The sequence below is a fragment of the Carcharodon carcharias genome, chromosome 19 (assembly GCF_017639515.1).
Source record: "Carcharodon carcharias isolate sCarCar2 chromosome 19, sCarCar2.pri, whole genome shotgun sequence".
Lineage (NCBI taxonomy): Eukaryota > Metazoa > Chordata > Chondrichthyes > Lamniformes > Lamnidae > Carcharodon > Carcharodon carcharias.
In genome coordinates, this window is record NC_054485.1 from 28,877,842 (window position 1) to 28,903,812 (window position 25,971).

Here is a 25,971-nt window from a genome sequence, read left to right on the forward strand (position 1 = left end):
ATCTACAAAATGCGCTGCTGTGACTTGCCAAGACTCGTTTGACAGCACCTTGCAAACACTTTGACCTCTACCGCCTAGAACAAATGTTAGCAACCTGTGGTTCATGAGTTGCATGTGTCTCTTTAACATCTTAGTTATAGCTCCCAACCTATTTCAGCCAGTTCTCATTTCATGAAAATTTCATGTAAGATATAGAGAATACCAGCTCAAAAGAACTAGAAAATAACTGTATTGAATAATTCTGATAAATTTCATGGTACCTTAGCAAAAATATCACCCTGCTTGAAATAAACCTGTTTGGGTTGTATGATTACACAGTTGTTTCAGATAAATCCTTGGGCTCGAGGACCAAGTTTTATGGTTGCAATATTAATGTTTCCAATGTAGCTGAAAACAAATTATTCCGAATGTTATTACAAGCTATTTTTGCATAATAAGGATCTATGGGCTGGATAATTTTCTTCTGAACATTTTAAACAAAAATTCTGTTTGATAGATAATTTTACTGACACAATGTAAATAATCGCATTTATTACAAACATTATTACAAAAACTTGAAAGCAAAAAGCACCATTTTTACAAATACATTTCTTTTTGATGTTTTATTAGGGTAGATTAATGTTTTGCTAAAGTTGATTTTTTTTTTGTTGTGTGGTCCTGAATAGCTTGTATTTTAAGCAAATTTCTTTTAAAAAAAGGGTCCGTGGGGAAGCTTGCCGCCCTACCCCCCCCCCCCCCCCCCACCACCAAACTTAGGACAAGGGACACATGCAGTAGAACATTTTTACCTGCAAAACAAAAACAAAAATACCTGGAAAAACTCAGCAGGTCTGACAGCATCTGTGGAGAGGAACAGTTAACATTTCGAGTCCATATGACTCTTCAACAGAACTAAGGAAAAACAGAAGAGAGGTGAAATATAAGCTGGTTTAAGGTGGCGGGGGGGGGGGGGGGGGGGCGGGTGTGGAACAGGTAGAGTTGGATAGAGGGCCAGTGATAGGTGGAGATAGTCAAAAGATGTCATAGACAAAAGGACAAAGAGGTATTGACGGGGTGATATTAGCTAAGAAATGTCCTAATAGGTGACATTAAGGGTAGAAATCAGGACAAGCAAGGTATGGATAGCCCTAGTGGGGGTGAGGTGGGGGGAGGGAATCTAAATAGGCTAAAAGGTAGAGATAAAACAATGCATGGAAATACATTTAAAAATAATGCAAATAGGCGGGAAAAGAAAAATATATATATTATTGGAAAAAAGGGAATCGGAAAGGGGGTGGGGATGGAGGAGAGAGTTCATGATCATGATCAGACCTGCTGAGTTTTTCCATGTATTTTTATTTTTGTTTTGGATTTCCAGCACCCGCAGTTTTTTGCTTTAATCTTACTATTACCTGCAAGTTCCCCGCAGGTTACATATCACACTGACTTGGAATTGTATTGCTGCTCATTCACTATCGCTGGTTCAAGATCCTGGAATACTCTCCCAAGTTGCACTGTGGGCGTACACACACCACATGGACTGCAGTGGTTCAAGTGGCGGCTCGCCATCACCTTTTCAAGGACAATTAGGGATGGGCTGTCATTGTCAGTGAAATCCCATGAACGAATAAAAAATGTCTCTTCCAAGGATGGCAAATTCATTTCAATACTTTTCAAAATGTGAAAATAGCTTAGCAACAGAAAACAATTTCATGTGAAGTTTTTTTTAATTTATACAACTTGTTGTACACTAGTATAAGATATTTACAGAGAATAAATCTTACAGAAAAATAACTCTCCAACAGCATCAGAGATCAGTGTGCAATAATGATTGTTTGCTTTCTGATGGAGATATTCACAGAAACCTTACATCAGGTTGTTACAACTTGTAACATCAATGAAAAAATCAGTATCTTGTATTTGTATTCATGTATGTTATGTAGAAGTTTGGAATTAAAAATCGTTTGACTGATAGAAGCAAACTTTGTTCCAAAGTTATTTTAAAATCTTAATGAGAAACAAAAACATAACCAGAAAACATTAACCGAAAAATCCCAGAAGTCATACAAAACTTCCTTTTGAATAATGAATAGATAACAAGTACAAAAGCCAAACAATATTAATTGCTCAGTACTCCTAACCAAAAGTCAAAAAGAAACTCAAAAAGCAAGGAGATATGATGATGCAGGCAAGACACTTCATAAACCTTAGTAGTCATCTGAAAAGCATATTTCAGTAAATGATGTGATGTACGGTTTCTCTGATAGAGATATCCATAAGTGATACTCATTGCATCAAATATTTTGCAACATCGGCTATAAGGCTGAATTTATACAGCAGTGCAAGATACAAAGCTTATCACAACCTCTACATAGCATAGGAGGATAAGCCATTTGAATGTTTTAGAAGTTAGACAGCAGTTCCTCTTTCCAAATTCTGCTTGATTTCTGCAGTATATTTTCCATAGAATCGTTCTGCCTTCTTGTTGAAATTGGCATTTCTCTCGTTAATGTAATCAATGTCAGCATCATCATTGTAACGACGACGTCTGCTGTATTTGGCACGCTTCTCAATTCTGAAAAAAAGAAATTAAACTTTGTGCTACTGCGGATAACAAAACAAAGCAAAATGATATATCAAAAATTGTCCAGGGGGAATTTCTGTTATCTATGCGAATTTGAAAACTATAATTGATGCTAACATGGCTAAGACTGTGTCTTGGTTGAAAGTTGTGTATTACAGACAAAACTACTTCACTAATTACTAATTTCACTAAATACATTTGACATTAATCGGAACTGGAGCTCTTAGCACCTCACTGGAATGCAGTTTCCCCAATGTCTCCCAAAGGAGACATTATAAGTGAGGTCCCTATACTCAGAAATACTGGAATTGTGCAACATGTCTGACTGCTCTGTATTCTGGCAGCCTGGTTAGCCCCTGAAGCGTTTTCATTCAATGACTGTAATTAGAACTTTACAGGGGAAAATTCATTAGGGTGGGGGATGGGGGTGAGGAGTACTTTCAGAAAAGTACTCCTCTCAAAAAGACTGTAAAAGAACAACCTTATTTGTTCCAGTTCAGCAACACCCTCATGGAGACCCACTGTGTTGGGTTTCCTGGCCGGAAAAGACTTGCTTGCATAATGTATTCAACGGATTTGTTTCCTGACAGCTGTCATTGAAACGAGATGGGGAATTAGCTCCTTCCAGAGCTCTGGATGCCAATCCTGGCACTGGGAAACAACTCTAACATTCAGAACCAGCCAACATCCCCATAGGGCCTGTCCAGAAATTTGATGCACATTCCTCACCAATCCACAGATCAGAACAACTTGGAAATTGGGAGTCTTCCAGCAAAACAGAGACACATCAGGTATGCTAACTAATTATAAATACAACAGACACTAATCCCTGGCAGCATCTCAGGAAACATTTAAAAAGTGCAAACTATTACAAAACACACCTGGAATTATCTAGTAATTGCTCTAGTGTACAGTCACACCTGTTTAATGCTGCAATAAGACACCACAAGCTGATTAAAGCGTGAGATGGTAACTAAACACTTTAAGCAGTGCTCACCATCAGTTCCCAGCTCAGCACTATTACAACTACACACAGTAACCATTAGTTTATATTGGTTGTGTATGCCGATTTTCTGTCCTTCAGTTCTGCAAAGTGAACTTCTGTTGTGTTATGCAAATTTACACAGACATAATGGGCAATATAGCGTTAAAAATACACTCACTGCTTTTCAACATCTGCCACCAGCCTGTCCACACCTGCTTTGGATGGAACATGGGTGCCATGCATTAGACTGTTTGCTGTTGCGTAGAACTCCTCTCCACTGTTGGTATGAAATACAAAAATAAGCTCCCTTAGCACAGGTAGAAAGATGTTTTTAACCCCAATAATAATCATAGAAAAAAATGCTCCTAGTAATTCCACTATGATATCAATGCAGTTTTTTTGGGAGGCCAAATGATCCAAATGCAAAGTGAAGAACTGCACATGAGAAAGGAAAGTGCATTCTAAATAAAAAAAATCTTAGCCACCTTCAGATTTATTCAGTACTGGCAGAGACACACAAAACATCTGCAGACAAATTAGTACCTTTATTGCAACAGTACTTCTTTAAATACAGGATTTCTAGTTATTCTTTCATCAAAGGCTTCAACAGAATCAAAATGTCTCATTCTGTGTAAAACTACATAAAGTTGTCCATGTTTAAGAATAGACCTAGGAATATTAATACAAATTTTGTCTACAGTCAAAGAATATGAGTTGAAAAGGCAGGTTTACATCTGATGGGCTTAATATCTTTTGAGGAATAAAAACTGTACTTCCTTGAAAACTGTTTCTTATAATTTCAGCATCTATCATTGAAGATAGCAGTTCCCGAACTGCCAATGTTCTGACAAAGTCCTGGTTTAGTATTCAAGTTTCATAGAAACGTTATAATTGTTCCTCCCTTGAATCTATGTATATGTGTTGGCATGCCAATTGAACTTAGACTGTCTAGAAACACTGGAAGGTATCATCTTCTTCATCTATAGAATCAACACTTATGTACTGTTTTAATTCACCTGAATTTCTCTAAAATCATTTGATTCAATTCTAGTGAATCTTATTTTTAGCACAAAGAATAGCTTTTGAATAATATGTTGTATCAAAGAATTGACCCTACCATTTTGCCACACTTAATTAATCCCAGCCAACTTCTCCACCCTGCCCATGTCATCCCTATCCCATTCCTTCCATCCCTCTCCTGGCATTCCCTCCCATGTCATTCTACCCCTCCCATGCCATCTCCATCCCATTCCATTCCTCTCTTGCCATCTCCATTCCACCCATCAATGCCAATGCTCAAGGAAACAATTTCTTCAGTTAGGGCAATTTTGTTGTTGGGTTCCCTTTACCTTCTGCTGTTTTTCCTTGACCAGCACCCCACTCCACTACCACTGCCACCAACTGTTGGTAGCTGCATGTACGCCATGTGTTCCAGTTCTCTGTGTGCCCCAATATGTGCCAGAAGGATTAACAGAAGCACCCCTTAAACTGGCCAATCAAAATAGTTCAGACAGATATAAACTGAGTAAAACTGAGTATTATTATAGATGAGGTTTTCTGCTACTCGCAGTGGCACCAAGAATCAGGCTTTGTTGTGATGCATTACAATCGAATAGGATATCAAATTCACTTTCAAGGTGCATATTAAGAAGGCCCATTGGGAAAAATACAGAGGGCTGCTGGCACCTATGGATGGTACTCCAAACAAGAGACAGGACCTTCCAGACTATTTGCAATCTGAATGGAATGAGCTATAGCTTTAATATCAATCTAAACAACTGGAGAGCCAGGGCTAAGACCAACGATTTTAAAGGTCATCTGGGAAGAATTCTATTAACTATAGTGGGCTACTTTGAAGGATCTTTAAAGTCCAAACTGGCTGCAAATTTGTCTGCTTTGTGTATAGTGTTTAGACAACAAATATTATTGATTTAATGAGAATTACTTGAAATTTATTTTGAGGAAAAGTAAATGTTCCTGTCTTGGTTCGGGATACATTGCATTTATTTGTTGTCTGGATAAGTTAGTGCTTTTAAAATTACTCATGCTATTTAAAGGCTCTAAGAAGGAATCTATTTGTTTCATCACTAAGACTGCCTACTTCTACCATCTATAATGTCATGTCTCTACACCTTCCTCAGCCCATCTGCTGCTGATACCCTCACTGATGCTTCTGTCACCTCCAAGTTCCACTATTTCAATGTTCTCATCACTTAACTCCAACCTTCCTAAACTTCAGCTCATTCAAAGCTTTGTTGCCTGCATCATAACTCACACCAAGTTCTATTCATCCAACAACCCTGTGCTTGCTGATCTATGCTACCTCATGGTTTGGCAAAGCCTCAAATTTTATATTCTCATCCTTGTGTTCAATTCCCTCCATGGACTTGCCCCATACTTCTGTAATCACCTAAAGCCCTGCATTCCTCCAGTTCTGCTCCCTTCACATCCCTGATTTTAATCACTCTGCCACTGGCAGCTCTTCAGCTGCCTAGGGTCTAAGTTCTAAAATTCCTTCCCTAAAGCTCTTTTAATACATTCAATAAAACCTACCTCTGTAACCAAGCATCTGTCCTAATAGTGTGGTTTGGATGTTGCACTCAGTGGTGAAACAAGGTTGTTCGCCGCTGGCATTGAAGAAAGCTGCCACAAAAAATGTGTGATCTCTGTGGCGTGGACTTCCCCTTTCCTGATGGCAGTACAAATCTGGTGCCAAGTTAAGGAGATTTCTAGGCGTGCAGCAGCAGTGATTTCATCCAACAAGCTAAGCTGCCAATCATATTGAATTATTCCCACAGACAGCCAAGTTAAAAGCACTTACTATCCTTCACTTTCAAATTAAATTTTAGATAGCAGAATAAAAAAAGGATTGGATCTAGCCAAAATATCAATATAAACAAACCATAAGTTTATTTTACATTTTTTTCCACATAATTGAGAAACTTGTCATTCTACAAATATCAAATTAGCTTTTCAGAGTCAGTGACAATGTTTAGCAGTGATATGAAGTTAGTACATGGTTAAAACTCAGTTACAACTCATTCAAAAAGCTGTATCTCTTTCAAGTGTTTTGTTTCACAGCAAGAATAATAGTGTACGTAGCTATCGTCACAGATTTCCCACTGATGGCAGTCTGAGGTGCCTCAACCGTGCATCCTCTGAAGAAGCACAGGGTCACTTCTAGAAAGTTATGGTCTTCAGCGCTATGCTGTGCATGTGTGGGCTCCTGAGTTTGCTGTCAGTTTTGGTGGAGTAATGACAGCGAATCATAAAAGTTTTGCTGTCATTATCACCGCAAAATCCAGGCCATTTTATCTTTATGTGGCTTACTGACTAGTTTATTCTGATAACACGCCTCTGAAGCACCCTGGGATGTTAAAGATGCTATTTAAAGGAAAGTTGTTGTCTTAAAAAGTGAAATGGATAGACCTGAATGCCATTAGCTTAAACTCCCTATGGAATACTTCTGTGGTCTTATACTTATAAGTATTTTCTTTATGGTTATTGATTGTACATCACCTTCATCTGCAATTTTCTCCGCTGGTCAGTGAACAGGATGAAGATCAGAAGGTATAGTTTTAAAAAGTAACTCACGCATCATCCTTCTGCTTCTCATATTCCTCCATGTCAGGTTTAATCTGCTTCACTAATCTCTGATATTGGCGGAACTGTGCAGCGGCAAAGTCTGAAGCAAAAAATTAAACAAGCATCTTAACATTAGAATTACAAACCTAGTTCAGAACCAAACCAAGTCTATGATACAATTAAACAAAACATTACAGAATCTTATGTGTTTCTTTCTTTTCATATGAAAATGTTCTGTCCTGGTAAGAAGCCTCAAAATATTCAATAAATGTAAAACCAAAATAAAATTGTGACCTTAAAATTCTATGTTTTACAATAAAGAGTAAACAATTCAAATAGATTTGATACATCATCTTTTGTCAGTTTGAAAACATAACATTGAATCACATGTCCCCATGCGGTTGCATGTCAGATCTGTTGACATAACTTTGAACATAACTTTAATCAGCTGCCTCCTAGACCATTTCAGGTGGCACACAACATTGATATATCAATAGTGTGTCATGAGGAGTAGAATATGCCTGCAATTTTAAACAAAGTAAATTCTTGCTTTCAGAGAAAGGTACTTAGTTGAGGCTAGGGATACTCTTAGGTGGAAAAATCTGGGAGGAAGAGAGTTCTACCATTGGTGGCCGTATCATCAGCTGCCTAGGCCCTATGTTCTGTAATTCCCTTCTTAAACCTCTCCACCTCACTTTTCTCCTTTAAGACACTCCTGAAAAAGCAATGCTTTGGTCAAACTTTTGGTCTTCTTCCCTGATATTTCCTTGTGTAGCTCGGTGTCATACTTTGTTTTACAATGCCTCTGTGAAGTACCTTGGGACACTTCATTATACTAAACGCGCTTTACAAATACAAGTTGTTGTTGCTGAAGTTACCCCGGAGATCCTCACACAAATCATGGCAGTTGTTTGTGAGGTAGCAAAGGCAGAGGACTAGGTACAGGTTTGCTGCCTGCATTCTTAGCTAGTGAATGATGCTTGGAGAATTTTGAGTGGCATAATAAATCTAATATTGGTAGCAAATCAGGCCTTTGATAAAAACAGATCTTCCCATTCTTACATAGAAATCCAGCAGAAAATTTAATTTTAATAATTAGGGTGTTCAATTACTTTCTCCAGAGAGGGATTGAGCCAAACACACCAGAAATGTCCCAGGTTGTATCCTTAGTCTGTGCTGAGTTAGCTGGTCTCAATCAATATACCAGTTGGGGTGATTACAATTAGCCTCAGCATCTCAGAAGGAGTGGGAGTAGGCAGAGTTTCTATTTCTAATTGTTATTCAATGCCCCCTATTCGATGCAGACATGTGGTTGTGTTGGGGGATGGATAGGATCAGGTTCTGAAAATACTCATTAAGATTTACACATGAATAATGGCCACATGGTTGAGGTACCAGAGGGCTGCCAAGAAAGCTGTATGACAGCAAATTGTCAAAGCTTTCAGGAGATGACAATAGAGCCAGATGATTTTTTAAAAATCTCCTGCCTTCTAAGTGTATTTAATCAAATTTAAACAGTAAAACATTCAACTGCAGGAGTCACGCTGCTGCTTCTGGGCTGCAACAGCACTTTCCAAACTGATTATTTGGAATATGCTGCCTAGAAAAGGTGGGCAAGAACATGCAGCCACAATTCCAACCATTCATTAGGCAACTCCATAAGAGTCATTGGACAAGTTTGGATAAAATCAAAGTATTTTTAAGGTAATATTAATAACAGGCAGGTGGCTTCACACTATAAATTTCCTTTATTTCAAGCAAAGAACGGCCATTAAAGTGACCAAGTACCTGAGAATCCTGGATCTGAATTTTTCTTTTTCTTCTTTCGTTCCCATCGTTCTGCATCATCAGCGCTGATCTCCAATAGTTTAACTCGTGCATAATCCTCGCCCTTCTCCAGACACTCCTACAAGATTAAGCAGGAAATACAGATGGGGATTATTGCTCCAGAACTATAATACATAATAGCTTCAAGCTCAGGCACTTTTCAGTATATCACGAATGAAACAAATATGTTCCAACAAACCCACAATGACAAAAAGGAATGAGTTTTACATAAGAGTTAAATAATGGATTGACCATTCTTTGGTATGAAAATAAGGGACAAAGGGCCAAATGGCCTCCTTCAGTGCTAACTGATTCTACGGTTCTAATTTTATACTCTATTTTTAATACAATCCTATTTGTTGAATGAGATGATATCAAGCCAGGAATAAGGCTGCATTCTTATAACAAGCTCAACTGTTGTATTTCAGTAGTTACATACAATCTCTGTTCTCATTTCTATTACAAACATCCTGGTGTCTTATACCATAATAAGAGACCTTGACTAGATTAAAAGACCCAATTGTACTTCGTAATTCATGATGGGATAGTCAAAAGGCAGAATATTTGGTGAGCTGGTAAGTAAACAGGACAGTACCCATCTTGCCCCACAAACAATTTGTAATGCTCATGAGTGAAGAGTCCTCCTAAGCCACCTCGGAAACAAAGGAAAAGACTTGAACTTACAGAGTTCCATGTTACGTCTCTCAGAAATAACACCAACAGTTTTGCATACTATCACGACTCACTGGGGATAGTGCGCTGTAATATCAAGCCCCACTGTTCCCCAAGCCGTGACAAATGTGAAATGTTTGACCAACCCACCAGATTGCCCCAATTCTACCTAATTGTTTAATTTAAGTTAACAGAATACGAGCACCAGGTTTGTAAACTTAAGTAAATAACTGTTCATTGAACAAATTGTTTTTAACTAGTGGCAAAAGAAAGAAATATGAACTTCTAACTCAATAACTTAAAGTCTACCCCTATACACAAACACACACAAGACACACAAAACATTGATTTTAAGAGTGGGATAAAACAGTTCAATAACACCAATCCGGAGTACAGGATTCGATGGGTTGATTTTGATTGATGTCTTCCAAATTCCTTTCAGTTCTTGTTGATAACACGAGGTGGTCTTCCAGCACTTTCAGTATTTAGTTCACTGGTTAAGAACTCACTTTTCAATATCTCTAACAGTGGTTTTCCCCTTTTCCTTTTTAAAGGGGTTTCCGCAGAGAGAGAGCAAGTTATAGAGATATGAGGAAAAGAGATTTTAGATGTTTTCTCTTTGCAGGCCAGGAGCTTTCTGCTGCATTGCTATCGCACAAAACCCTGGTCATCTGCTAATTAAAATACTTTTGTCAGGCAGCACCCTCAGTCCAGGACTCCTTTCCAGCACCATCCTTTCTTTCAAGGTACACTCTGTTCCAGGACTGCAATATTGTATATATCTCTCATCCTGTTCCTGTGGACATATTTTTTAAACTGCAGCCTTTGTAATTCTAATCCATAGTCCAACAGAAAATAAAAAGATATGTGCTTTACAACAGTCCAACAGAAATAAAAACACTTGTTCCTTACATGCCTCTGCCCTTAAAAGAGATGAAATGCCATTTTAAAAATGCGTTTCATCACAAGGTTTGTGACACATAGATAACAAAACACGAGACTTAATTTCATTCATCCTTCCGCCCCCTTATACAATTTTCAGCATTTTGTACCCCATTAACTTATTTTAGTATTTTATACCCAGGACAATGCATCCGCGATCACATTATCTTTACCAGCAATGTGAACAACCTTGCATTGAATGGTTGAAACAATAGACTCCATCTGAACAGTTTCACATTTTGAGTTTTAAACTTTTCAATGAACGTCAGCGGATTATGGTCAATGTAGATTAGTGTTTCCTTGTTATCGTGTCGGACATAAACTTCAAAGTGTTGAAGAGACAAAAATGCTAGAGTTTCTTTTTCTACCGTACAGTACTTTCTCTGATATTGATTTAGTTTCTTGGAAAAGTACCCCACTGGCATCTCTACCTCTAATTTTTCATCTTGTAATAGGATTATACCTACTCCCAAGTTGCTAACACTAATTGCCATTTTAAAAGGTTTGGTAAAGTCAGGGATGGCCAACACTGGTTCATTTATTAAGATTGCCTTTAGCTTTTCAAAGGCTGCTTGGCATTCTGCTGACCATACCACTTTGGCCTGTTTTCTTAACAAGTTGGTGAGAGGTACAGCTATTGTGCTGATGTTAGGCACAAACTTTCTATAAAACCCACACATTCTCAAAATCTCAGGATTTCTCTTTTAGTTTTAGGAGTGGGAAATTCTATTAGAGCGTTCACTTTTGCTGTTCTTGGCAACACTTGCCCTTGTCTGACAAAGTGACTTAGGTAAGTTATCCCTTGCTTTCGCAAATTCGCTTTTAGCCAGATTTATGACTAAGCCAGCCAACTGCAATTGCTTAAATAGCTCTCTTAATTGCTTTACATGTTTTTCCCACATGTTACTATATATTACGACATCATCTAAATAAACCACGGTTAGGTACTTCAGCTACGACTTGATCCATAATTCTCTGAAATGTAGCTGGGGTGTTTTTAAACAAAAACGGCATGACCATACATTGATACAACCCACTGGGGGAACAAAGGTGGACCTTTAGCCCTTGATGTTAACAGCACTTGCCAGTACCCCTTCAACAGATCAATTTTAGGAAGAAATGAGGCACCACCAACCCTATCGATGCAATCTTCTAACCGAGGAATTGGGTGTGTATCTGTCCTCTGCTACTACATTCACTTTCCTGTGCTCTATACAAAATCTAGCAGATCCATCCGGCTTAGGAACCAGTCCTACTAGTGAACTCCAGCCGCTTTGGCTAGGCTCAATCAATTGATTGTTCAGCATGTATTGACTCTGTTTCTAACTAAGCTTGTTTTTCTGCGTTGATAATGATAATGTTTTATCGGCACTGAGTCTCCTGCGTCCAGGCCATATTTAGCTAACATAGTACATGCAGGTGTATCCTTACAAATTCCCTTATACGTCCTAAGTAACCTTATTAGATCTTCCCTTGATCCTTCCTTTAAATATGAGAACAGTGTCTAACTGTCCCAGTATTGTCATATTTGGCTAGTTGAATTGTAGGAGGTACTGAGTATTTCTCCTTCCACCTTACCCTTACTGTCTGTCATCCTCCACTACTCCTACCACCTGGCACACTCACTCTGTCTTATCATTTTCTCTGTAATGATATTGCTTCAACATGTTAATGTGACATAACTGTTTCTTTTTCCTATGCTCAGGAGTATCTGTCAGGTAAGTTACTTTATTAACTCTTATAGGGGCCACTGAATTCGCTTTCAGGGGTTTACCCTGCAAAGGCAACAATTCCAATACTTGGTTCCTGCTTGGAACGTTCTAGTTGTAGCATGGTTGTCTGCCCATTCTTTCATTTTGGCTTGGGAAATTTTTAAGTGCTCTCATGCTACTTTACATGCTCCTATGCGATTTTTTAAAGAAACGTGGACACGTAATCCAACATGGAGGATTCATCTTTCACCTTTAGGGACTTTTCCTTAATCACTGTAAATGAACCTCTTATTTCATGACCAGAGATCAATTCGAATGGTCTAAATCTATTAAATTATTTTAGAGAATTTCTGGGAGCAAATAGTAAGAAATCTAATCCTTTGTCTCAATCGTTTGGGTATTCATGGCAATAGGTCTTAATCATGGTTTTGAGAGTTCGATGGTATCTCTCTAAAGCTTTCTGTGTCTGTGGGTAATAGGCGGTAAACTTTAGTTGTTTGATACTCAAATTGCTGATTATGTCCTGGAAAATTTTAGATCAGATTGTATTTCAATTGGTAGGCCATAATGAGTGAAAAACTGAATTAACTTTTCCACTATCACCTTAGCTGTAATTGTCCTTAAAGGAATAATTTTTGGAAATCAAATTGTAAGGATATACTGATATCCTGCTTTCGTTTTGGGTAATGGTCCTACACAATCTACTAATACCCGGCTGAATGATTCTTCAAAACTAGTATGGGTTTTAAAGGCGCTGGTTTGATTACATGTTGAGGTTTACCTACTAGCTGACACGTATGACATATTCTACAAAATAGTACTGCGTCCTTGTGAAGTCTTGGCCAGGTAAAATGCCTGTTTATCAATGCTTGGATTTTCTGTATTCCTATGTGTCCTGCCATAGCGGTTTCACGTGCTACTTGCAATATTTGGGTGGTATGACTATCTGATGAACAACTGTCCATTCCTCATCCCCAGGTCTCTGAAGGTGTCTCCACTTAATCAACAGAACTCTGTTTTTAAGGTAATAGCACTCCAGAATTCCTTTAGCCTCAGCTTCAGTGTGAGCTGACTGTGTTAACTTGTTTAACCCTGGATCTGCTTTCTGAGCCTCAATTAATGAAGACATGCCAAACATTTCCTTTGAATTATCTTCATCCTTAAATAAAGTTTCAGCTACTCTGCTTGTGGTATTATGTTGACCTTTGGTGATGGACTTTGTTTAGCCATTGGTCTGGTCACCACACATGATGGAAAGATACCAGGAACCTGTTCTTGTAACTGCTCTGTCTCTTTAGCCTCTCCGGGACTTTCCGTAATTATGAGCGAAGCTATAACCTTCACTCCTGTCAAATCATTCCCCAGGAGTAAATCAACCCCATCCACGGTTAATTTCTTAACCACTCCTATAATCAGCGATCCAGACAACAAATCACATTCCAATTGCATTCTGTATAATGGAACTGGGATATACACTCCACTTATCCCTATTACCAATACTTTAGCTTTCATTGAACTCTCTGAAGGGAAAACTAGGTCCTTCTCCAGCAAGTTTGAGTAGCTCCTGTGTCTCTTATGGGTTTAGCTGCATCATTTGATGAAAAAGGGGTTATCTCTTCTTTAGACAAAAACCCTTTATTTCTCTCATCTACCTTATTCGCTTTGTCTGCATTCACGGCAGTGGTTACCTCCATACCCTTATTTGTAGTTAAAGCTACAATTTGATCCGTGGCATTTTCTTTTCAAATTCCCGTTTCGGACTCACTCTTACGAACTCCAACAAGTCCCATGGGCTTCCCTCGCATTCTGAACGAACGTGTCCCACTTTATTACAATGGAAACACTTAGGCCTTCGAGTTTCATCTCCACCCTCAGTACCTTCCTTCCTGATCTGGGGAGGGGATCTCAAGGTATTCCCAGCTTTCCATTCTTTACCCTGGCTACTTGCCTTCCTTTCACTCTCCCACTTTCTTTCCTTTTCAAATTTATGGGGGTGATGGAAAAAAGGTTTAGTTTTATGGATCAGCTCATAATCATCGGCTGTTACTGAGACCTGTCTAACAGTTGCAATCCTTTGGTCTTCAACATGAGTTCTTATTACAGAAAGTAGGGAGTTTTTAAATTCTTCCAAGAGAGTGGTCTCTCTGAGAACTTCATAGGTAGTTTCAACTCCTAACGCTTGTATCCACCTGTCAAAACTACTCTGCTCGATCCTTCCAAATTCAATATAAATTTTTCCAGGCTGCTTCCTTAAATTTTGAAACTTTTGTCTGTATGCTTCAGGGACTAACTCATATGCACTCAAAATGGCCTTTTTCACCACACCATAATCCCTAGAAATCTCCTCTGACAGTGAAGCATAAATTTTCTGTACTGTACCAGTCAATTTGCTCTGCATGGGCAATGTCCAGTTTTCCTTTGGCCAGTTTATCTGCTTAGCTATCTTCTGAATTGAAATAAAGAATACTTCAAAATCCCTTTCCTCAAATTTTGGAAGAGCTTGCACAAATTTAAATGTCTCCCTATTGGATTCTGATCTGGAAATAAGTCCTAACTCACCTACTGGTCTCTTTCTTTTTTAACTGTCAGCATTGTAAGCTGGAATTCTCTCTCTTTTTCTCTTCCCTCCTTTTCCAATTCCTTTCCTTGTTTTCTTTCTCTCTCCTGCCTTTCTGCCTGTTCCCTTAGGAATGCCCTTTCTTTTTCTGCTGCCTCTAGTTCCAATTTTTTAATTTGTAACTGAATTTGAGTCCATTCCAATGAACTTGGTCTCTCCGGTATTCCTTCCAACTGCAAATGTTCATAGACATTTACAGCACAGAAGGAGGCCATTTGGCCCATAGTGTCCACACCAGTCAACAAAGATCTGACTACACTAATCCCATTTTCCAGTGCTTGGCCCATAGCCCTGGAGGCCATGGCAACGCAAATTAATATCTAAATACTTTTTCAATGGTACGAGAGTTTCTGACCCAACCACCCTTTCAGGCAGTGAGTTCCAGACTTCCACCACCCTCTGGGTGAAAAAATTTCTCCTCAACTCCCCTCTTAGCCTTCTACATCTTACCTTAAATCTGTGCCTTCTGGCTACTGACCCCTTTACTAATGGAAAAAGTGCCTTCCTATCCACCCTATCTATGCCCCTCATAATCTTACACATCTCTATCAGGTCCCCTCCCAATCTTTGCTGTGCCATCTCTTCAATTATCTCTGCCTTCCTAGCTCTGGCAGGCAATCCTATTCTTAATTTATTTGCCAATCCAATTAACCTGGCTTTTGGGATCCCTTGTAAAATCGTCAGGGGAATCTCTTCCACTTGCAGGAAAGCTTTAACAGTTTCCAATGCCATCTTATTTTTGACAGTACAAACCTGGTGTTTCCTTTTAGCTCTTATAACTTACTAAATCTACACCCAAATCATCGTTATCTTTTGTTCCAAAATGTCTCGGTTGGGCCCCCAAACCTTGTCACGACTCACTGAGAATAGCGTGTTGCAACATCAAGCCCCACTGTTCCCCGAACCACGACAAATGTGAAAAGTTTGATCAAACCACCAGAATGCCCCAATTCTACCTAACTGTTTAATTTAGGTTAACAGAATACGAGCACCAGGTTTGTAAAATTACTAAGTAAGTAACTGTTTATTGAACAAACTGTCGTTAACCAGTGGCAAAAGAAAGAAATATGAACTGCTAATTTCTAACATTATAGCTTAAACTTTACTCTCTTCTTAAATTCCGATACACAGACAGACAAGATACATAAGACACAAAAACATGGATTTTAAGGGTGGATGAAACAGTTCAACAACACCAATTCCAGTGTACAGGATTCGATGGGTTGATTTTGATCAGTGTCTTCCAAGTTCCTTTCAGTTCTTGTTGATTACACAAGGTGGTCTTCCAGTACTTTCAATATTTAGTTCACTGGTTGAGCACTTGCCTTTCAATGTTTCTAACAGCAACTTTCCCCGTTGCCTCTTAACATGGGTTTTCAGAGAGAGGGCAGATTATAGAGGTATGAAAGAAAAGCCAGCTAGCTATTATTTTGGAATTACTGGAATCTTCTACACGCAGGAGAATGAGGTTTTAGGTCTTGTTCCTTTCAGGCTAGGAGCTATTCATCTGCACTGCTCTCACATTAAACCTGGCCACCTGGTCAGGAATCAATTAAAATGCTGTTGTCAGGCAGCTTCCTTGGTCCTTTCTGGCACCATCCTGTCTTTCATGGCACACTCTGTTCCAGGGCTGCAACACTGTACCTATCTCTCATCCTGTCCCAGTAGACATGTCTTTCAACCTGTAGCCTTTGTAATTTTACCACAGTCCAACACAAAATATAAAGATATGTTCTTTACAACAGTCCAACAGAAATAAAAAGATATGTTCCTTACATCGGCAAATTTGGAAGCCATCTTGACACACAGCCCTGTGTTTTTCCTGAGTATTGACACTAACTTATCAGCATTCAAGTTGCTAACAATAGTGACTTGCTCTGAACTTTCAAGATATGTTTAAGGTTAAAATAAATGCTGTTTTAGTGACTGTTAAAACTGAAGGTCAGATAAATTTCATAATTTAACTTTGAAATTCTGAAAAAATTGCATTGTGTGAAGCTGGAGATGGTGAGGTGTTTAGATCACAAGATCAAAGTGGATTGTTGTTTGGGGATTTTTAAAAATCTGAACCCTTAGTCTCCTAATTACAAATTGCTCCAAAGGATTCAGCAAGTCGTGGGCTAAAAATATTGCAAATACCTTTTTTTTCTCTTCCACCTTTAGCTCCCACTCCAATCGTGCTTTTTTGGACTCCCAGTTAGCTGGTAGTTTCAGGATCCTGTCCTCTTCTGCCACCGCCTGATGATTCAATTTCCGAGATTCATTCTATGAATAAGGAACAATGCTTTTTATTGCTTGGGTCACAAATGCAAGAATTCTAGAGGAACTTTGCATAGTGGTGGAAACTTGTTACCTTTAGAACCTATGACAGGATAACTTCACATATTCACACGTAGAAGGGAGTAGCAGTCACAATACGATGAGACACAGGATAACTTGAAGCATGGGCTATTCCATAGCAACAGACTGCTACACTTTGTATCACCCAATATCAAACAATAAACTTTATAAAACTGTTAAGCACTAATTGTTGGTCATCTTGACTCTTGCTGTACACAATGAAATACAACAGGAGGGAATTAAATTAAATAAATAAATTGGGCCACAACCTGATATTCAGAATCGAATTATCATTGTGGGATATAAAGTTGGGTAACTGAATGCGTTTATGGAGCCAATAAGCCACTGTTGTATGATCTTTCTCATGGGAGCTCTCAATTTAAAATTAGTATTACTAAAACAATAGCAGAGAAATTAATGAAAATAAAAGCTGATAAATCCCCAGGGCCTGGCAATCTACATCCCAGGGTACTAAAGGAAGTGGTCATAGAAATAGTGGATGCACTGGTTGTCATCTTCCAAAATTCTGTAGATTCTGGAACACTCCCAGCAGATTGGAGGGTGGCAAACCTAACACCAAAAAAGTAGGAAGGGAGAAAACAGTAAATTAAAGGCCGGTTAGCCTAACCTCAGTAGTAGGGAAAATGCTGGAGCCTATTATAAAGGATGTCATAACAGGATGCTTAGAAAATATTTCTGGGATTAGATAAAGTCAACGAGGATTTATGAAAATGAAATCATGCTTGATAAACCTATTGGAGTTTTTTGAGGACGTAACTAGCAGAATAGACAAGGGAGAACCAGTGGATGTGGGGTATTTTGAATTTCAGAAAGCTTTTGATAAAGTCCCACATAAGAAGTTAGTGTGTAAAATTAAAGCACATGGGATTGGAGGTAATATATCGGCATGGATTGAGAATTGGTTAGCAGAGAGGAAACAAAGTAGTGGGAATAAAAGGGTCTTTTTCAGAGTGGCAGGTGGTAACTAGTGGGGCACTGCAGGGATCAGTGCTTGGGTCCCAGCTATTCACCATAATATCAATGATTTGGATGAGGGAACCAAATGTAATATTTCCAAGTTTGCTGACGACACAAAATTAGATGGGAATGTGAGTGGTGAGGAGGATGTAAAGAGGCTTCAAGATGATTTAAAAAAGGTGAGTGAGTGGGCAAATACATGGCAGATGCAGTATAAAGTGGATAAGTGTGAAGTTATCCACTTTGGTAGGAAAAACAGAACGGCAGAGTATTATTTAAATAGTGATAGATTGAGAAATATTAATGTATAAAGGGACCTGGGTGCCCTTGTACATCAATCACTAAAAGCAAGAATGCAGGTGCAGGAGGCAGTTAAGAAGGCAAATGGTATGCTGGCCTTCATTGTGAGGGGACTTGAATACAGGAGCAAGGACGTCTTACTGCAGCTATACAGGGCCTTGATGAGACCACACCTGGAGTATTGTGTGCAGTTTTGGTCTCCATACCTTAGAAAAGATAATATTTGCCATAAAGGGAGCACAACAATTGACTCCTGGGATGGCAGGATTGTTGTATAAGGAGACATTGGGCCGACTAGGCCTGTGTTCACTGGAGTTTAGAAGAATGACAGATGATCTCATTAAAACATATAAAACTCTAACAGGGCTGGACAGACTGGATGCTGGGATGATATTTCCTCTGCCTGTGGGGGGCATCTAGAACAAGGCGTCACATTCTCAGGATACAGGGTAGACCATTCAGGACTGAGACGAGGAGAAACCTCTTCAGAGGGCTGTGAACCTATGGAATTCTCTACCACAAAAGGCTGTGGAGGCCAAGTCACTGAATATATTTAAGGAAATGGATAGATTTCTCATCTCTAAAGACGTCAAGGGGTATGGGGGGAGAGAGGGAATATGGTAGAGACAGAGGATCATCCATGATCATACTGAATAGCCGAGCAGGCTCGAAGGGTTGAATGGCCTACTCCTGCTCCTATTTTCTATGTTTTAATGTCTAAAAAGACTAGAGTCTGATTAATCCAGTAGCATCTGAATTCTTAAAAGTGCTGTTCTGAAGCACAGAAATAACCAGTATCAAAGGGAGTCCAAACAACTTAATTCAACCTTTAAGCCTACACAGCTTGTATTACCCACCAATGGCTAGGCACCAATTATATTGTTCAAGCCCTTTGTTGACTGCCCAAAGGCTTTAGACGTGTGGTCATATTACCAAAAGAAACCTAACACATTTAAATTACCGGCACAATCCCACACCCTTTCCAAGTCCAACAAAAATCCGCGCAGTGCAGACTACTGAGGAATATCTCCTGCCTACAATCATGTGATCTATAATATCTGTGCTAAGAATAAACCAGCAACAGCGCATGGGCTGTATTAGAATGATTGACTAAGATGAAGTACCATATATTTTAACAGGTTAAAAGAAATGATTAAAATGGTCCCAATATGGTTCAGACATGGTTCAGAATAAAACATGAATTTTATATAAAACTGAATATTGCTGAAAAGAGAGGCACGCTGCTGAAGTTTTTCGTCTGGCGCTCATCAGGACAAATGCAGGAATGTCAAATGATCACAACAATTTATAGTACAGGAAGAGTGAGGATGGTTGGCAAGTTGGCTCTGATTGGCCAAGGCATTTCCATGGAGAAAGCAATGGAGAACAATGGGTTCTTTGCAAACAAAAGGAATATGTCCAAGCTTTTCATTTTTTTGAATAACCCACGAGCTTGGTGAACCTATAATTCCCTGTTGCTTTCTATACTACCAAGCGACTGTGTATATAAAATCGACGTGATTCATGAGGATGTTTCGCTTGTTAGCTGCATTGGTTTAATACATTTGCCAACTACTGGTCTCTTCTCCTACTGAGAAAACACCATCTCGGCTGAGTGAAATAAACAAGGCAATCAAAATAACATAGCCATTCATTTCTCACTCGTTTAAGATGGAGGTCTCGGAATCTCTTCAGTCTTTCTTCTCGTTTCTGTGCAGCTGACATCCCAGCTTCGCCACTGCTGCAAGGAACGTCCTGTACCTGTAAGTATCAAAAAGAAAATTAAATTCTGGCAGGAATTTAAATTTATTTCTAAAACAAAAACAAGATAGTTTCCAAATATTGGCCAAAGTTACCATGAAATTCAGAAGAAATTTCTTTATCCAGAGTGGGGAGAATGTAGAACTCACTCCCTCAGGGAGTGATTGAAGTAAATAGTATAGATACATTTAAGGGAGCCAGATTAGCATATAAGGGAGAAGGAAACAGAGAGTTATGATCACAGAATTATAGTAGATTTGGATGAGGAAAGATGGGAGGAGGCACGAGTGAAGCATAAGCACTGGCATGGACTAGTTGAGCCAGTTGGTCTGTTTATGTGCTGTATTTCTTATGTGGTTTGAAGCAGAGGAAATCTTGGATTAGAAAATCAGCTCACTGAAGAAAGGTAGTTACAGAATGCACTGAGCTAGGGAGGGAAGGTCAGACGATGACAAGAGACCGGTGTAAAGAGCAGCACTTTACAGAAAAACGTTAGAAAAGGAAGGCTTAGGTGGCTATGGGGTCTGTCATACCTTCAGGGGTAAATCCAGAATGCCAGAGCTGAGTGACTGAAGGTTACAAAAGAACATGAATAAAAGCAGCACTAGGTCATAAGGACTCTCAACCCTGCTCTGTCGCTCACTAGGATCATGGCTAATCTTCAACCTCAACTTCACTTTCCTATCCGATCCCCATATTCGATTCCCCTGCAGCGCAAAAAATTATCAATCTCAGTCTTGAATATACTTAACAACTGAGCATCCAAAGCCCTCTGAGGGAGAGAATTCCAAAGATTCACAACCCTCTAAGTGAAAAAATTTCTCTTCATCTCAGCCTAGATGGCTGACTCCTTAACCTGCGACTACGCAGCTGGCACTCAACTTTGCTTTGTTAGAGCAGGCTATGTATGACTTTCCAATTGTAAACTGAGGAAAATCTGTACTATACAGGGACATTCAAAAATATCTTATTCTGTATCCACTATCAGCCCAGCTACTTTATTGGGTACTACAATCAACTGAAGCTTGTTCTAACCCATTCTAATTACTGCTCAGTATTTCTTCGTCATGATAAACCATATTTTTGTACAAATTGGTCAATTTATTAGGATTGAAGATCAATCTCTCTGTGGGACACGCTACTGAAATGTGCATGTTTCTCCCTCCCGCCGCTCGCTCTCAACACGGTCCAGATTTTATTTTTAAGCACTGATCCACCAAGGAATCGGATAAACTGTGCGCTCGATCCACTCTCAGGCCTTTTCACTGCTCACCTCACACATCGCCGCCATCTTAGCTTCGCCCCGGGAAGGCTGCGCGGAAATGACGCGATAATCCGGCGTCGCAGGCGTCCAGCGTTGACGTCATCGGCGCGACAGGTCGGTGAACGTGGTCGTTTCCATGGCAGCGACGCCCCGCCACCTAGGTAGGCCCCGCTCTGCTTCATCCTACTTTGGGCCCAGTGACCGGGCAGGCGTTAAACTGAGGGGATCGACCCCCGGACAGGGCGATCCTTCTGAGTCCCAAAGGAGTTGGTGCCGCCGCCGGCCCAGTTTAGGAGAAAGGCGGTTAGAGATTAAGTGACTGACCCCTTAGTTTCCCTCCAAACCAATGTAACAGCTCCTGTCGGGAGGCCGGGGGAGGTGTCTAACAGTTCACAATCTGCAAATCTTGTCAAATGGGCCAACAGATGGGGAACGAAATTCAGCATAGAGAAATGTAACATCATGTGAATAAGCAATGCTCCATGTCTATCAGTACCCAACTGCACAATGCATAATTCCCCCCTTGAGGTGACTAAAGAATGCCGTTACTTAGGAATCCACATCTAAAATAATTTAAAGTTGGAATGTACAAAATCAATACGCAGCCTCCAAGGCATCCAAAATGCTTGGTTTTGTGAGATTGAACTTCCATCACTCTTCAACTACAGTAAAAGGATTGCTGTACCAGATATTGGTTAGACCAGGCTTAGAGTACAGCATAGTCGCTTGGTACCAATACTGCTAAAAACATTACCCTCCTTGAGAAAGTTCAACATTGGGCAGTTTTCGTTACAAATAATTACTCGTGGATTCTAGCATTACCCAGTTGATCACATCGGTAGGCTGGCACAGCCTTCAGAACCAAAGAAAAATTTTGAATGAACAATTAATTATTTCTAATCAGTACATTAAGGCCAAAAGTGACCAAGCTTGAAGAATTCATAATCAATAGTTCTAACTGTATACGCCCCAACTTGCTTCCTTTGCTAACTCTTTTTTCCTAATAACAATTAAGGATTGGAACAATCTTCCACAAACTTTAATCTTCATGGCCTCAAAGGATTCATTTAAGGAAAATCTGTTAAAACTTAATTAATATGACCATCGATTGCACCTTCTGTAAAAATTCCATGGCGGAAGAAAATAGAGGGAAACCTTAGCAAGTACCAAGTGCAGAGCTTCATCCTCATTGACTGAATTACCCTGTTCTTTGAAACAAAAGCAAAATACTGCAGATGCCAGAAATCTGAAATAAACAAGTGAAAGCTTTGGTCCGGTAGCTTCTGTGGAGTTCTGATGGAAGATCAGCAACATTAACTCTGTTTCTCTCTCTCTATGCATGCTACATTATTTCCAGCCCATTCTGTTTTTATATATTATAGAAGCCTATGAGCCTCAGAACTGCCATGATTCTTGGTCACCACTTCATTCTGAACCATTCCGCTCCCTAAAATCCAGCAATAGTAGATTCAAAATCATGCCCCCCCCCAAAAAAAAGTTAATAATGGAAAAATTGTCCTGAATATAGGCCTATAAAATAAAAGAACCTTTAGTTACATTGCAAAGACAACTTAAAACTATAGCTGTAAACAAAATTATATTCCAAAACATGTTTTGCACCAGTGATGATTTGAGAAATATTTGAAGTTTTCCCCTTTCTGAGGATTAGTATATTGTAATTTGCCTTTCAAATCAAAAATTATTATTGAAGCGCTTTAGAAATCTTAAATATGAAGATAAAGTAGCCATACAGGCTGTCCTGCTAACACAATTTAAATGTTCTCACTAATGCAATCAAAGATGAAATTACTTGGAATAGTCTATTGTCTTTATTTAATGTGCGGAACATAGAACAATGAAACTCTATTAAATGACATAACAATTGCTTTTTGGGAGGACTAACATGGCAAGGGAGTACATGATGAATAGTAGGACTCTAGGAAGTACAGAGGATCAGAGGGACCTTGATGTGCATGTCCATAGATCCTTGAAGGCAGCAGGACAGGTAGATAAGGTGGTTAAGAAGGCATATGGGATACTTGCCTTTGTTAGTTAAGGCATTGAATACAAGAACTGGGAGGTTATGATGGAGCTGTATAAAACATTAGTTAGGCCACACCTGGAATACTGGGTGCAGTTCTGGTTGCCTCACTATAGGAAGGATGTGATTGCACCAGAAAGGGTGCAGAGGAGATTCACCAGGATGTTGCCTGGGCTGGAGCATTTCAGCTATGAAGAGAGACTAGACAGGCTGGGGTTCTTTTCCTTATAGCAGCGAAGGCTGAGAGGGGACCTGATTGAGGTGTACAAAATTATGAGGGACATCAATAAGGTAGAAAGGAAGAAACTTTTCTCTTTAGTGGAGGGGTCAGTAACCAGGGGGTGTAGATTTAAGGTAAGGGGCAGGAGGTTTAGAGGGGATTTGAGGAAAAATGTTTTCACCCAAAGGGTGGGTGTGGGTATCTGGAACTCACTGCCTGAAAGGGGGGTAATAGTGGGAATCCTCACAACATTTAAAAAGTATTCAGATGAACACTTGAAATGTCATAGCATACAAGGCTACAGGCAAAGTGCTGGAAAATGGCATTAGAGTAGATAGGGGCTTGATGACTGTCTCAGACACGATGGGCTGAAGGGCTTCTTTTGGTGCTGTAAAACTCTATGACTTTATGACTCTAATTCAGCTAAGGATAATAATTGGTTGAAAATTGAGAATGCTACATCTCTTCAAAGGTTATCCTAAACCAACGCCTCCATTTTATATTAATGGATGGTGTTTCAAGTGTTTCTGTCAGTTACGTTGACAGTTCCCTTTACCAGTGCTTCCATGGAAATAAGGAATCTGACTCTTCCTTTTTGCAAAAAAACACCTGATGTACCGCTGTTTCTAGGAACACAGTTTTCAGAGAGGCAACATAGAGGAACTTTAAGACCCTACTGAGCCATCTAGAATTGGAAGACTGAGCAAAATCTGACCCAAAGTATGTGAAAGAAAAATTCTCTCATTCCTGCAAGTACAATTTTCAGGCAAGTAAGGAGCTGTGAAATTACCTGAGTTCACTTTACAATTACGATAGCATAAGACAAGGACAAACATAAGCTTATGGATAGTGTGGCTTAGGTTTTTAAACTGAAACAGAATTAAAGCTCATCTTTGGGATAGGAGGACATCTGCCCACTGCAAAGATATATTTCTGGTCCCTGATATCTCTGGCCTTAGGGTCTGTGGCAAAAAAAACTACTCTTTAGTGTGTATTGAGTTTATACTATTTTGTACAGGTGGAAACAGCCTGCAGAAAATTAACAGCTGAGTTCATACAAAATATATTGCAACTAAAAAGCCATCAGCTCAGGTCAGACAGGATAGCCCATTACATGCTATCACAAACATCTTTGTCATTGTTAAAGATTGCCTACTAATTCAATATTAATAAATGGCTGTTTGAGCTAATGTAATTATGGGAGTTGCAATTCTCAACTGCCTTTTGTTCCAATATAGTTATAGATGTGGTCTCATGCACCTTGACACAGAACAAGAAAACATTGTGTGTTTGATTGACAGTTGCTTCTGAGACCTTTGAGAAGGGTTGAGAATCATTGATTGGCTTGCTTCTTCTGACTGAGAAGTTGCTGATCAAGTATCTGTTACTGGATTTGGTAACCCCACTGTAGAAGTGACTGAACGGTCAGCACTGAATACAAAATACCAGGTTGGAGGAAGACAAAGAAATAGCCTCTTATATTATTTTTACCAGTTTGATCCCATTCTACCCTCTCCTGAAGATGCTGACATTTTGTTGGGTACAGTTCCACATCCGTCGGTTGCTCTACAATACCTTGCTCAACCATTTCACATATGAATGTTGCCACTAAATGTTGAATATGGGAGCCTGAGCCTGGCCCCATCTGATGTTCACATGTACACATCAACTGGGATCGCCAGATAACGCTGGCTGATTTTCTTCTCTAACCCAGGGGCTCTGAGGCCCAAGAAAATTGTCCTTCCTGAGATCAAAACCTTCCATCATCTTGAAAACCTCCATTAGATTTCCTCTTAACCTTATCTGTTCCAAGAAGAACAGTCCTAATTTTCTGAAGTCCCTTATTCCTGGTAAACCACCTTCTCTTTCTCAAGCCTTTACATTCACATTTCTCCAGCTGTGGTCTAATCAGTGATTTATAAAGTTCTAGCATGATCTGTGCTTTTTTTATTCAATTCCTCTATTTAAAAACTTAATTAACACACATGGCTTTTTAACTACCTTATCAGCCTGCCCTGCCACCTTTAAGGATTTGTGTATATATTTTCATAGAGTTATTATAGTACAGAAGGAGGCCAATTGGTCCATTGAGTCCATGCCAGCTCTCTATAGAGCAATCTAGTCAGTTCCTCCCCCCACTATCCCTGTAACCCTGCAAGTTTAT

The 25,971-nt window shown here is 39.4% G+C and overlaps 1 protein-coding gene across 2 annotated transcripts; it reads right to left on the minus strand.

The window, feature by feature from the left end:
• Positions 1-1,687: 1,687 nt before the first annotated feature.
• On the minus strand, positions 1,688-21,616 carry syf2 (SYF2 pre-mRNA-splicing factor). Of its 2 annotated transcripts, none has more exons than XM_041213648.1 (7): positions 21,556-21,616; positions 20,184-20,282; positions 17,043-17,168; positions 8,922-9,039; positions 7,143-7,233; positions 3,727-3,825; positions 1,688-2,554 (listed from the first exon to the last, which is right to left on the minus strand). In XM_041213648.1, the coding sequence occupies exons 1-7, from the start codon at positions 21,571-21,573 to the stop codon at positions 2,389-2,391; spliced, it is 717 nt and encodes a 238-aa protein (XP_041069582.1). In that variant the 5' UTR covers positions 21,574-21,616; the 3' UTR covers positions 1,688-2,388. The 2 variants fall into 2 exon arrangements, with proteins under 2 accessions (XP_041069582.1, XP_041069579.1); XM_041213645.1 differs by lacking the exon at positions 21,556-21,616 and adding an exon at positions 20,816-20,948.
• Positions 21,617-25,971: the final 4,355 nt, after the last annotated feature.